Here is a 15,636-nt window from a genome sequence, read left to right on the forward strand (position 1 = left end):
ATCTTGTAAATGGCAAGGCTCCTTAGTAACTATTTAGGTCCGGGTTCCCAAATTTACCCGCACATGGAATCACTGCTGTCCTTGATAAAAATAGATTTCATCACAGACACTGTTTTTATCTATTCTTCCACACTTGTTAATTTTTCCATGCTGGCTGGTCTCTAATTTTGTTTGAGAATAACTCTCCATTTTCTCATGGCTTCTCCAACCATTTCTCATGTCAATGATAGTTTTATTCATGGGCATATGACGAGGCCCTGGTCAATGGAACATGAGGGGATGCTGATCGGAAACTTCTTGAAAACTTCTTTATATTTAATCAAATAAAGGTTCATAGTGGACTACTACTCTTCTTTGTTGAATGTTATTATGTATACATGTGATTGCTGGAACTGTCACATCTATGTTGGGACCATGAGGCAAGCTATGATTGACAAGCTAAAGATAGTACAATAAAACAATGAAACCACCTAAATTCTTGATTATATCTCTGTCATTGTTCCACTGAATTAACCTCTGCTGAAACCTCCAGATTTCTTGTGATGTCAGATGGTAAATTCTTGTTGTTTAAGGCACTTTTAGTCACATGTTCTGTTAATTGCAATTAAAAAAATCTTAACTGGCATACAACTCTCAGGCCTCATCCATATTTATTTAAACAGATGCTCAAGAAAAGGGAGATGACTATTTTTGCATCTGATGTTGGCCAACATTGCGATTTTATAAATAGGGAGAATGAGACTCAGAGTAATATAGGTAACCTTGCCTAGAGTTATACAGCTTATTAATATCAGAGAGAGAGAAAGGAATAAAACCCAGAACCTCTGTTTCCCAGATGTGTTTTGCTATAGTTCCCATCCCCACCCCACATACCACTGCTATCAACACCATTGTGAACTATTTGTCAATAGGAAAGACAATACAACACATTTGCCTAGATGCAGATCCAGGTTTTTATCATCTTACATTGTTACCAGAACTTTATATCTAAAAAGATGCAGAAAATAGCTAGTTGGAATTGGGGGGGGGGGGGAGGATGGATATTTTATTGCCACCACACTTTGAGAGATAGAAGCTTCCCTCTTCCTGTCCCTTTCCCTTTCTCCCTCCTCCTCCCCGCCACCTGTTCTTTTTCTTCTCATTTTCCCTCATCCTCCATCTCTTCCTCCTCCTCTGCTTCCTCCTTTTCATTGTCTCCTTAACAAACCTCACCCCCCAAAAATTCTTAAATGGACAGGGTTCAATATGGTAAAGATAAAGTGAGAGTGAGCAAAGTCCATTAGTTTCTCTGTCTTCAATTTCTAATCTTTACCTCCTTGGTTGCACAGCAGATAGCTTTAATTCTGATGAAATCGGATTTTTCTCTTTGTGTAACTTTCACATATTAAGTTTGACTGACCACTTGCTTTTATTTTATTTGAGTTAGGGAGTAAAAGAGGTAAGGTAATTTTGGTAGAGAGCGTACAAATCTGGAATTTTCTTTCACTGAGTTGAAAGTAACTGGATAAGTTCATCCTCAGGCATAAAACATCTTTGTATGAAAGATGTGTTTTCTTACTTGTGAATTATACATTGAATTTAATAATTTATACTTTGCAAGGACAGGAGTGACAGATCCTATATCCACATACAGTTGTATTCTTTAAAATTTGTTTCTTACTCAGAGTAAATGTTGAGATAAGAGAGATATACAGTAAAAATCAGGAAACCCATAATAAACTTTTGTGTTTCATGTAATAAGAAAGCTATATTATGTTAGTAGTTTAATAATGATCTCTATCACTGCTGTGAAATTGAATTTATTTATTAAGGTAATGTGAATTCTTCCTTTAGGGAAAAAAAAAAAAAAAACAATGGCCATTTTCATTTCAAAGTACTGTTCCAGTGGAATATCTGAGTCTGTTTTTTTTTTGTTTTTAACAGATAAATCCTATCATTATACAGAGAGCCTGTGTGCAATAAATCAAATGTTTCTTATCTCTTATTTTCCTTAATGATACTGATAACCTCTAGGGTTGCTGAGTAAACAAAAGTCTTTCCTTTCCTAACTTGATGACTTATCTGTGCTCAAAGGGCAAAATAAGCTTCATATTGCCATAAAGTGTAAACAGCACTTTATTAGAAGAATCAACTCCTAAATGCTCTTTGAGTCAAAGTGCTTTCCACAAAGCAGAATAATAGAAAGTGTTCCCAGATGAGTGTAAACCATTTGCTTGTCCTGTAGAGTGGCTCTACACACACACACACACACACATACAACTTAGCAGGGGGAGCAAGATTTGACATTAAATAATATTTTTAAAAGGAAAAAGTGATAGATTAATGACTAAGTTTAGTATTCTGAGTGCTATAACTTGACCATGTACACAAGAATGAGGTGTGTATTTCAGTAAAATCAGTAACAAAAAAGGAAATAGGCATTTTAAAGGATCTTTAGATGTATTTTTCACAGTTGGTGTGGCTATTGTTAGTTAGTTGAGAAGTCAGTTATTTCTGTGTTTTGATTTTATCAATTGGAGTTTAAGGTGAAAATAATTTACAAAAGGAATTAAGAGTCTGTCAATTTTTTCTATAAGTGGAATATGTCATTTTAAATGTGATTATTTAAAGTAAACCTAAACGTTTGCTTGTTACTTTCTTTCCTGCTTCTGAATTTTTCTCATCCTTTTATTCTCTGTCTCCCAAAGTATCTACCTGTAATTTATATTACAGACATTTTCATGAAATTCCTTTGCATTGCATCTTTTAAAAACTCACTTCTGATTTAAAAGTAGTTCAGCTACAATGAGGTGAAAGTCTCTCTACACTGATGAAGTATATTATTTGAGAATTGTTATAAAATACGTATCAAGGCTTAGGAACTATATTAGTCTCCTAGGTAGTTTAAAGGAAGGGAAAGAAATAATTCCTTAGCTCAAATAATTTACAGTTTCACATATAGTGATTTTACTATCTAGAGAAACATAAGTTTACTTAATAAATATCAAAGAAAATGCTCGGGTTTTGATAAATCACCAGACCTTATATAAAAGTCTATATTCAGCAAATTTTCCCAATCTAGTAAAAACAAAGTTATCCAGCATGTTGTAAACAAGAGAAGACAAAGAGTTCCATTAGCAAAACTATCCTAATAAACTCTGCACTAGATACTGTGCTTTGCATGGGTTTCACTGGTTAGAGCCTGAGGAAGGCGAGGAAGGACCAGGGTTACCTCTCCTTAAGCAAGGTTTTAGTTCTAAAACCTTTAAGAACTAAATTTGAATTGAAGATTTAATGCAGATCTCCACGGTCAATCCTCTCTAAAACTGCAAAAGAGAAATTGGTTCCACTCATTCCAAAGCAGAGAAATAAAGTGAAATAAAATCTTTCATGCATGGTTTTACCTTCACAGAATAAATACTGAATAAATATTTTAAAACAGTGCTTTGAGGAAAACACACAAACAAAAGAAAATAATAAAAACCTTTCCTGAGAGTTCACCTGTGTCATTATAGCCCTAAAATTAGGCCATGAAAGAGGCTATCAGAGATCATAAGTCCTGGAAAACAGGAGTCAAAGCCTCTGTGTTGTGGATAAGAATGAAGCCAGTAGATGGAGGGAGGGTGGACTGGCTACTGAGACTATGATCTCATGAATATGCAGTGGGATAAAGAATGATAAATATAGATAGATAAGTAGGTGAGAAAGAAGGAAACAGAGTTCTAATTTTTTTTTTTTTGGTATAAAATGAATCTTTGTGCTTTTTTTCATGGTGGCTTCCACTAAGTGGATACATTTTGTTCCAACAAGAAATGGCAAGGCCTAAAGTTTCCTTCTGCCCATTAACTAATTCTGTCATTGTTTTTCTTTTTCTAAACATAATCTCTTTTCCTTTGACTTGACCTCCCTACCTCTATTTGGTCATTGAGAACTAAGGACCCTTTTACTAATGTCAGGACTTTTGTGAAGACCATTTACCAAGTATCTTTGGTGCCAGGCTTTCAGGTTCAATTAGTCTTTCTATAAAGTGAGATTAGTCTTTCTATAAAGTGAGGCTCACTGCATTCTCCAATGACCTGGAGTACCCTATGGCTTCTATTTGATATAGGTTAAATGTCAAGACTCCTAGGCATCTGTATGCAGTCAACCTCAGCCTTCTCCATGTGTCTCTGAAAGATTTTGCACTTAGGAGAGAGAATCATGTTAATATGAGATAAATTATCTAGCATTATTATTATTATTTGTTACAAATATAAAAGTTTATACTATGCCACTTTTCTCAATCCTCCTGGAAAATGTTGAAAATTCAAAATGTTCCATTTTCTCCTAAAAATAGTGACACTCTTTTACAAATATTAACAAAAAGATCACTATTTTGTGATCCTGTGCTTTCTATCTATAGAAAAATTTTGAACTATACTTACTCAAATTGTAAAACTCTTGAGTTTTTATATTCATTTTTCAGATTACTTGATTGAAAGATATCATCTATCTAAAAAAAGAAAAGGTTAAGAAAAGGCATATTAAATTTAAGATTTTGTTTAAAATTTTAAACAAAGTAATCTTTATATTCTACTTAGAACTGTATTGGAGTGATTTCCTTCTCTGTGATGATGGGTCTCATATATTTAAGTATGAGTAAATGTAAATGTAAGTACCTTTACATTTATTGACTAATTTTTTTCAAAGAGAACAAGATCTATGTATCTTTTGGCAAGTGGTTAGCGAAACTATGTTATGAAATTTTAAACTAGTTGAGGAAAGAAGGTCTCTTACCATTTGCTGAATGTCAAAAGCAAGAACTTTGAAATCCACTGAGAGTTTGTCTTGCAAATTAGGATTATATGTAACTCCGGATGTTATTGTCAATGTCCCTCTGGCTTCATGACTTTTTCCAAATGCTGCATCTAGATGAATTAATAAGAAACAAAACACTGAAAATGTGAATAATGAATAAGAGAAAATATGCACATTCCGGTTAAGACATAGAAGTAAAGTTCTTGCTTAATGTGCTGGCCCTGGAGTTCTTGATTTTTTTCTTTGCAGTCTTCGTGTTTCATCATCAGCTGTTTTTTATTTTTTAACTTATATTTTTAGCTATCTAGTTGTTTTAAAAGATTGAATATTAAACTTCTTCTCTATCCCATTATTTTTTTTTCTTTTCTTTGAAGTCTAACCAACTCTCCAAGCTTCCAAGTTTTGTTTGGTTTTTGTTTCTTTGTCATTGAGATTTCTGTTAGAAGATACAGGGATGATCAACTTCCACCAATCATGGGAACTGATTCAGGGAAACATAGTGAGAAGTGGACCATTAAAAGTTTTGTAGTTACTTTCAGATACTTCTTGAACACCTGGCATCAAGGGACACTGTTCATTTTCTACATGTGGATTGCTGTGAAGATTTCAGTGTGTGTATTACTTTGGAGCATAGCTTTGAAACTACTTCTCTCATTCTAATAATTATAAAATTGGCATGTATGACCTTTTGCCATTAGATGGAGACTGTCATTACTGGAGAAGTTATTGAGAATGCTGCAGAAAATTTATTATCTCAATATGAAACAATATAAGAAAAAAGCTAACAAACTGAATACAAACATGGGAAATAAAATGTGCCACTAAGGCCAGTACAATCCCATTATGAGATTATTTTCTTTGCATATATATTTATATTTAAAATGAATTGCTTCAGGTGAAACTCACACAATGATGAAATCATTAGTAAATGTAATAATAATGATGCATTGACCTGGTATGAGAAGATGTTATTTCTTCTTTTCCCAGATGGGGAAATTTGGGCTTAGAGTCACTAAGAAAATTTCCCAATGTGATAAAAGTGACAGATCTGGAATTTAGAAAAAGGATTGACTGACTTCAGAACCCAAGATCTGTCATATATTGACACAAATCTCCTAGTCCAGAAGGAACTGTAGAATTATTACTTTAAACAATAAACTTGCACTTCGTCTATACAGTTACCATTGCATAATTGATGTAACATATTATTAGTACTATTTCATTTGTTTTTTAAATATTCAAAATAACATTTAGACTTGCATATTTAAAAGTGAAAGGCAAAGAAAGACTGAGGAACTGTCATGGATTAGAGGAGACTAAGGAAACATGATAACTAAACCCAGTGTTGGAATCTGCACTGGATCCTGAACAGGTAAAGACCTTAGTGGTAAAACTGGTGAAAGTTGAATAAAGTGTTTGGTTCAGTTAATAACATTGTAACAATGTTAATTTCTTGGTTGTGACAATTATACTATGTGTGTACTAGATATTGACATTAGGGGAAGCTGGATGAATGTCTACAATTTTTGCAACTTTTTAAAAGTCTACAATGGTTTCCAATAAAAAGTGTTAAGAGTATATAAAAGTAAAAGTGTGTACTGAAAGTAGAATGTCTTATATCCTCTAGTGTTCTATTACTGCCTATCTCAAATCCCTTCTTATATTCAGTTGTTCAATTAAATCATATTAACATTTATAAATATTTATTTTTTTTATTTTTCTGGCAAAATAACTAACTTTTGTATTTTTATTGAGCATCAAGGCTTCCAATAGACTTCCAAATAATTACATATCCTTGAAGTTATTCACAGTATTTAAGTAAGACCAAAGCAGCCTCTTTTCTAAAAGTCTCAGTGAATTTCTATGATTTATTAAATTGTTCTTATAATTATATAAAATATCACAAGCTTTCTTTCTCTTTAAAATATATTCCTGTATGTAGCTATAGTAGTTAAATAAACCAGAAATTATATTGGACTTATTTTATAAAACTATAAATCATATTTATTACATTCTAATTTACTTATTTACTAAGGGAAAATAACTAACTCAAAGGCTGAGCATTTTGTTTTCTTGGTAAAACCCAAATCACTCACATATAAAAGGTTTTGCCCTGAGAGTTTTCAGAAGGAATTAATATGCCTATATATAATTCATCATTTTTTTAAAAAATGTGAAAATGTTCTCAGAAAAAATAAATCTAATACCCAAGTTTCTGCTACGCTGCCATTTTTAAAAAATTATCTTAGAAATGAATAAATGGTAAAGAAGAGCACAAGTTCTAAAGTTGGACTGTCTAGTTTGCACCACCTGGCAATGTTGCAAATTTAAGCAAGTTACCTAAATTCTCTGTCTCTGATTTTTCACCTATAAAAGGAGGGTAATAATAAAAACTAACTCATAGGTTTGTTGTAACAAGATAATACAATTGGAGATCTTTTAAAAGCAGTTGGTACAGGTAATTTAGCTCTAAATAAGAATTACCTTTTCTTTTTTCTTTCTGTCAATCACAAATTGCTACTCAGGCATCTTGAGATCTTTATAAATCCACAATTACATTCAAGTTGCCTTATACTGTTGCAATTCAAATTGTTGTACTAATAAGAGAATAAACATATAATTCTCTAGAAATAAACAATATTTTTTCTTTAACTTGGCCTACTTATCTTCTTCTATGGTCAACAATGTTTGAATAGGTTTATGACTTAAATTCTATCAGAACAGACCCACAGGCTATGAACCTACTTTATTATATGTTGGAACTGAGAACATTATCATTTTCTGTTTTAAAAACTTAGTCTCATGTTTGAATCCTGAATTAAAATCCAAATTATATATCATGTTAAAAAAATTCTATGAAGTAAACTACGGTGAAGCATCTGGATGCAATATAAACACCTTGCCATGAAAGCACAGCAATGCATACAATATGCTGGCAGGATTCTGGAGATTAAAGTGTATACATTCATCTGAGAGCACTTTTCTGTAGCCAGGTCTATATGACTTACCTCTTTCTGATCCCCTGATTGACAGCCAGGCCACTGCAATTAACCCAACACAGAGCACCACCAATATGGCAAAGAGAGCTGCAAACATGACTTCATAGGTGCTGAGAGAATGGCGCCTTGAGGGTACACTTCGCTTTGAGCCCATCTTTGGTTTTTGAAGGTTTGCTACTCTAAGGGCTCTGAGAGAGCATAGAAGCTTCACCAGCTGAAGAGCACAAGCTCTCCAGTTTTCCAAGAAGACTTGTCTAACAAATCTACACTAGTCTTACTAGTCAGTGTAAATGAGTTGTGTATGTCCCTTTGGCAACATTATGTCTCTATACATTAAGTAGCTTTAAAAGTGCAGTTAATGTTTAAAAAGATATTAGTGAGTACAGAGAAGCTTAGAGTTGTAAATGTTAATCACCTGAACAGGCCAGTTGTCAGTGTGACTGATGTTAACTGCATGTTGTAAACAAAAATGATACTTTATCATTTTGAGAACTGGTAGAAGAAATATGAAATTCATGGTAGTCAAATTAATCATTGGGCACATGCACATGATATTTGTAAAGAGTCCCTAACAGATCAACCTTCCACCCTCTGACTCAAGTCATTATTAAGGCATTTTTTCCTGTTTTATGTAGGTGTAGACATTCTAAAGATAAATTTTAAGCACGTGTGTGTATGTGTATATATATATATATATAAAGCTAATATATATATTAATACTTAATCTCTCTTCCCACCCTCCCTATATCCCACTTTCTCTCTCTTTTTCTGTATCTCTGTATACACATATATATATATATATATATTTTTTTTTTTTCTTATTGAAACAATCACAAATTTTGTAATCTTCATTACGTCACCCATGTGAAGTTATGCAGTGTAAGGGAGTATTGATCTAACCTAAAGGAAAGTCCACTGAAACAAGGCTTCATATGCCCACTTTTTATGGCCTCATGTAGTTATCAATGAACAGGAGTAGCAGCTGTGAGAGGAATTAAGCATTTTTTTTTTCTATTTTAAGAAAGTATTCTGGGTGGGGAAGACATTACTCACTTGTCCAGGACTTTATCTTTTTAAAAATGCCAATAGGGCTTCCCTGGTGGCGCAGTGGTTGAGAGTCCGCCTGCCGATGCAGGGGACACGGGTTCGTGCCCCGGTCTGGGAAGATCCCACATGCCGCGGAGCGGCTGGGCCTGTGAGCCATGGCCGCTGAGCCTGCGCGTCCGGAGCCTGTGCTCCGCAACGAGAGAGGCCATAATAGTGAGAGGCCCGCATACCGAAAAAAAAAAAAAAGCCAATAAAAACAAGAGGACATGTTGAAAATTCCACACTCATAACTGTGGTTATGGGAAAACCAGGACTGTTCTCTGATAATTAAAGTACAGTTTATCATGGGAACTTCCACACTTTGAATAACAATGAGTTTAGAATTAAAAATTAATAAATAAAACCAAACCTGTTCTGAAGTAAACCAATTTACCTCTTGTTTTGGCAAGTAAAACTGGCCAGAGATAAGGAAGTACTAGGTCAGAGGTTAATGTGCTGAAATTGTGGCATTTTATAATTGGCTAAAATAAGCAAGAGCCATGTTTGTTTTTTCTTCACTCTTGAAGGAAAAGAACCACATGTTGCTCTCTGAAAGCCTTGCTGGTAAAAAGTGAAATATAAATAAATAAAGGTATGTCATGGAATGTATTTATATTTTTTATTTAACTGAATTACTACTAACTGTATTCTTAATCCCTTTAAAATACACATGAAATGAGAGACATCACTGGTGGAGTTGGGAGAGCTTTATCTTATTTATATCCTAGTAATAGGTGAGACCCTCCCATACAATAGGAGCCTGGAGAATGACACTTGAATTTGGGGAGCCAAGAATATGGAAGTACAATGACTGTTTTCTTCATTATAGCTGATGCAGGTGCAGCATATTTGCTTTCAGGAAATCGAGTAGAACTTTGTTTTATTTTGACTTTATATAAGGGAAGGAGAATATAACAAAATGAGTTCACATACTATGTTCCAAGCACAGGACAATAATATATTAAACATAAGATTGAAAATAAAAAATATATATACTTATGTTCAGAAATGAAATCAGCATTCATATTATAAATTTTCCTTAAATTATATGTTTTAAGTGATTATACTTAATATGTTCAAATAAATGAGTGGAATAATAGCTTTCCTTTAAAAAGGCATTAATTTATAAAGGGCAGAATGAAATAAAACAAACAGGTTAATGTGAAAAACGGACAAATCATATGTCCTGAAATTGAAAAATTTACTAAAATAAAATGGAACTTGGCATATCATATAACAAAACTCATTAAGCAGTTATAATGATAAAGAGTGCATGGTATTGGTCCAGGGGTAGAAAAATATCTCAGTAGAATAAAGATCCCACAAACATCCTGATTCATATGTGGAAACTTCACATGTCAAAAAGATAGTCTTACCAATACGTGAGACAAGGATGGCTATTCAAGAAATGATGCTGGGTCAGCAGGTTAGTCATCTCAGGATAAATAAAATTAGATCCTTATCTCACATCATGAAGAAAAATAAATTCCAGGTGGGTTAAATATACAGAAAAACTGCAAAAAAAAGTTTGAAGAAAATGTAGGAATATGTCCTCCTGATGTGGGATACTAAAGGAGTTTTTAAAAAAGAATAAACATTTTTAATTTTATTAAAAAATAAAAGGATGAACTAGGTAGAAGAATATTGATAAATTTAGCCAATAATAACACTGAGTGATTTTTAAACAAAAGATATAAAAAGAAAGTAAAAACAAGACACAAAACAGATTGTTTCCTTTTTTTTTTCTTTTCTTTTTTTACTGTGTATGTTTTTGTTTGGCTACAACAGAACAGAAGTGCAGCAAAGATTTTTGTATGAGTTTCTAAAATTTATTTGTAAGGTAATCCATGGAAAGTCCATGAAATGAGTTGGAAAGTGAAAAGTGGGGAAAATAAAGCCAATAAAACTATGTAATCAAGCCAGAAACTACCATAGTCTCAGGAACATAATCCTGCTGGGGACTGCTGCATGAGACAGAGAGAAAAGTCCTCAGGATTACCACAATTAATGGGCAAGGAAGCAGGGATGTTTATTAATCAAATAGCCTTGCTCACTGGTACAGAGTAGCTTATGGGGCTTTAACTCTCCTACTTTCAGCTTACCCTGTGTGTGCGTACAACATTCATGAAACTCTGCCCTCAGCTTGCAGAGATGAAGGGAGCCTATGTGATAAGTACCCTTATAGTTTACAACTGAAAAATATTTTCCATAATTCATGGAGAATTTCTACTAATTAATACATAAAAGACAAACAGCAGGCAATTAACAAAAACACAAACCCAAACAAACAATACGGAAATAAAACATGATCACACAAGTTTCTATAGGTTCTCACTTTTAGTAGATGGTCAACTTCAGTAGTAATTATGGAATTACAATTAAAATAAAAAATGAAATATTACTGACCTCAAATATACTAGCAACAATTAACATCCTTAGCATTACTAAGCAGTGGCATTCATCGCTTGTGAGAAAGAAAATTCAAATAATCGTATAGAAGAGCAATTTGGTAATATCTATCAAAACTAAATATGCATATATAATTTGATCCCTGAATTAGTCTACTAACTATACATCCTAGAGAAACTCTAACAGTTGCAGGCTATGAGATGATATTCATTACAACACTATTTTAAGCCCCACAAAATAGAGAGAAAACTTGTCCATCAATAGGAAAATGATTTGTACTTTTTAAATAATAAAGTATTATACACAAGTTAAAAGTGTACAAACTGGAGCTCTATGTACCAGCTTGGAAATAATAAACAAACTTTTACACAAAGAAACAAGCTACACCCCAGGATCTGGCCCTGTCCATCATCAGATAGTTGATAGATAGATAGATAGATAGATAGATAGATAGATAAATGATAGATAGATAGATAGATAGATAGATAGAGCATTCTGTCCAAAAGCAGCAGAATACACATTCTTTTCAAGTGACATGGAACATTCCCCAGGATAGATCACATGCTAGGCCACAAAACAAGTCTCATTAAATTTAGGAAGATTGAAATCATATCAAGCATCTTTTCTGACCACAGTACTATGAGACTGGAAATCAACTACTATGTTGTACACCTGAAGCTAACATAATATTGTAAGTCAATTATATTTCAATAAAAAATAAGAAACAAGCTGCAGAAGAATATATTCAGTGTTACACTATTTAAAGTCAAAATAGAAAATAATTTGTTTAGTAATGCAGTTATATGTAATAAAAGTTTACATGGGAATGGTAAATAAAAACTTCAGTATCATGATTACTTCTAGGTAGGGATGGGATTGGATAGTATGGGAATGGAATACCAACCAAGGGGACTTCAACTGTATTTGAATTGTGTCAGCTCTCTTAAAATTTTTGAAATAAATTAGTGAACCATATTAACTTGACAGAGTTAGATGATTAAGACATATGAGTTAATAGTTTTCTGCATTCTTCTATTATATATATATATACTTCACTTTATATATATATAAAGGGAAAGGGAAAGCATATGATTGATGTCTCTGTGTATTAGTTTCATCTTTATTAAATAACAAGTAAATTTGAAAAAACTTTATGCATAGAACTTTCTACTTTGAGAAACGTGGAAGTCACAGAACCAGCCCCCTTAAGTCAGTCATTGAATATTTATAGGAGAGTAAAATACTTATTTTAAACATATATTTAAAAACTTAACCATATAAGTTAAAATGATCTAGATGAAGTAGAAACAGATAAGTAAGAACAAATATCTGGTATGGTCAATGAAGAGAATATGTAGCTCTGGATAGGTCAGCATCATTAATACTCTTAATGAAGCTTTCAGTGAGGAAATCAAAATCGTGACAAGTTCAGTGATGGGAATGACACATTCCAGTTAAGTGAATAATGAAGTAGGAAGATACTTGAAGATAGTGAAAAATGGAGTATGTAGAGCCAATATTGAACTTTTGGAGACTCCTAGGGGAGATTATATGTATTTTAGCCTATAATGAATGAAAGGATAAGAATTGGAAACTAAGAAAATTAAGAGTGTATAAGCTCTTGTTAATATTATTGAAGCATAAGGACCAGAGAGTTAAGAATCATGGTGCATAACATAGTCCATTCATTTGCTCAGCGTGATTTTATACTCTGACTGCCCTATGTAGCTGTAGTAACTGCAAACAATCTCTAAAGATTAAGGCCCTGAGCATTTATAAAACATTTCTTCCACTATTCAGCATAATGTGAGAAACTCCCAATAGCTTTCATCTTTTAATAAATTCCTGTGACTGGGTTGTTATTGGACACATTTCTTGAATAAAAACTAAATTAAAAAAATATAAAACAAGAAAATCAATATTACTCATCAATAATACTTTTGGATATTCTACAGATGATATTTTTCTCTGAAAATGTGTCCAAATACTCCAGTGTAGTCAGTCAATTAACACTTAGGTGACTCCTATGATTCCTGGTTCAAGGATGACAGAGCTGTATGAAATACACATCTGCTTGACTCCAAGGCTGGTATGTTTTTCTTTGACTTTTCATATAATTTCGACACAGTATTCTAAAACCTAATTGATAAGTCTTTTTATATTTAGGTGTTACAAGGGACAGTAATCTTTCTTTGTGAAATATCTGAGGACTTTGATAAACAACTTATGGGGTGAAAAAAAGAGTAGGTCTTTAAATATTGTTAGACATCTTTGTCAATGAGGATCCTTAGATACTGTAATTCTAGATCACTAGGTATTATTTTTTATAGTTTTGACACTTGAAGAAAAATTTGATGGGATGTAAAATTGTGGTGCCATATCATCTTTCCCTCAGAAGCTTGTAGGTATTCCTCTGCTATTCTCTGACGCCAAGTATTGAACTAGCCTTTTATGACTTTCTTTCATCTTCTGATTGCATGTGCATCATCATTGTCGGCCAGTTTTTCTGTGTGTGCTATTTTTAGGGCTGATGGATTCTATATATTCCTTGAGTTTATTCATATGTGAGAAACCTTCCTCTTTCTTTTATACTTGAATGATACTTTTCTGGGGATTATATGCATGAGAAAATGACAAGTTTATTTTTTTTCCTTGGAATTCTGAAGATATTTTTCTAATATTGTCTTTCTGACACAGAACATAATTGGGAAAATGTCTAAAGCAAACTCCATATCTTACTTCTCTATGTGACATGTTTTATATCTGCTTGATTGCCTAGAGAATTCTTGTTTCATACATGAGGTTCAATAGTAAATAATTTGGCATTGATAATTCTGAATTGAGTTTTCTTGGAATGTTGTGTACCTTTCTCAGTTTCCACTTTATTTAAAAATTAGCCTTCCTTTATTAAAATTTTGACATTGTTTGTTGTTCAATCTACTAGATGTCTTACTGGGGGTTGGAGTCCAATTTTTTTAGGTTGGATTCTCTTAGTTATTTCTTTATATTATTTATGCATTTCTCCAATTGTTACCATATCTGTAACTCCCTTATACATTTTAATTATATACGATATTCAACTCTGGGTTTTTTGTTTTCTGTTGTTTGTAATTTATTGTTAGTTTGTATCATGCTGCTGATTCAGATTGCAATTGGTTTTTTAAATTATAATCTTTCTCTTTTAACTACTTTTGTGTTTTATTATTTTATTATTGTCTTGAACTTATTTTCTTATTAACTTATTTTATAATAAATAGTACTGTAGAAAACTTTCCTTTTGTTGAATTTGCTTCTAGAATCAAAGTTTTGGGCAACATTTTATAAACTAGTCTCTTCCCCTCTCCCTTCCCTCCTTCCTTCTTTCCTTCTGAGGTATATTTGCATGGCTGCCTTGCTATTACTTTTTGTTTGGTTCATGCTTTATTTAGTTCTCTTAGGCTCTTTCCCATAGAGTGGGTGAATTCTCCGTGCTTTTGTATGAACAACAGTTTGAGGAATGCATATGATCTGCTTTTTTACTTTTTGTAAACTGAGGGGTTGGGGAAAGGTGTTGAGAGAGGAGAAGTAACCCATAGGAGGCTATATACCCCCTTTGTATGATGGCTCATATTCCTTTCTCTCTTCTGCAATTTTACTGAACACCCTGTCAAAAGGTTCCTTTGTACTAATGTGGGTTTTTTTTTGTTTGTTTGTGAATGTGTGTGAGGTACAACTGTGCTGCATACTCTTTCTTACAAATTGATGAATAGCACTGAGAGATCACAAGGCCCTGTGGTTTTCTGCCTGTCTCCACTTAGATACCCTAGCATCATTAGCTACTAGGGGTTGCTAGTCTTGAGATATTTTCTCTTTTCTCAGGCGCTGACTCACCAATTTGACCTGCTTTTCTACAAATTGCAGGATATTGATGAAAATTAGAACTTTTCTGGAGTTCTTTTCAGCAATACTGGTGGAGAGGATAGGGTTTATAGATGACTGATAGATAAAAGAGCCATGTTGAGTTTCATAATATTCTTGTATTGGATATAGTTTTTACCATGAACTTTGTTGTTTTTTCTTTGTTTTGTTTCTGTTTTTTTTTTTTTCCCCCTGCTGGTGAATTTTGGCTAGCTTATAACTGGTTTATAAGTCATTCAATTAGGTTCTTGAGAAGGATGCTTTAATCTTCAGCTTCAATTCAGACTTTACACAAAAGTCCATCCAATGTAATTTCTGACCTAAAGACTATTTCAAGTTTATTCAACTAAACTATACCTAAAAATTAGTTTAGATGTCATACCAAAGCTTCCTGGCTCTGAAAAAATTTGAGTACACAATATTACTTAGTTCATTTAGGGACAATGTTTTCAGGTGAATACTAGTTTAC

General features: G+C 33.0%; 1 protein-coding gene across 2 annotated transcripts in view; it reads right to left on the reverse strand.

Annotated features, from left to right (window-relative positions):
- TMPRSS15 (transmembrane serine protease 15) overlaps positions 1–7,929 on the reverse strand; it is a 135,140-nt gene extending 127,211 nt beyond the window's left edge. For both annotated transcript variants that reach the window (XM_019922279.3, XM_073803640.1), the window contains exons 1-3: positions 7,785–7,929; positions 4,756–4,886; positions 4,404–4,471 (exon numbers count right to left, since the gene is read on the reverse strand). In XM_019922279.3, the coding sequence (XP_019777838.2) occupies positions 4,404–4,471; positions 4,756–4,886; positions 7,785–7,929 (344 nt within the window). The remainder of the gene's footprint in view (positions 1–4,403; positions 4,472–4,755; positions 4,887–7,784) is intronic.
- Between the last annotated feature and the right edge of the window lie 7,707 nt (positions 7,930–15,636).

The sequence above is a fragment of the Tursiops truncatus genome, chromosome 4, assembly GCF_011762595.2.
Source record: "Tursiops truncatus isolate mTurTru1 chromosome 4, mTurTru1.mat.Y, whole genome shotgun sequence".
NCBI classification, from domain to species: domain Eukaryota; kingdom Metazoa; phylum Chordata; class Mammalia; order Artiodactyla; family Delphinidae; genus Tursiops; species Tursiops truncatus.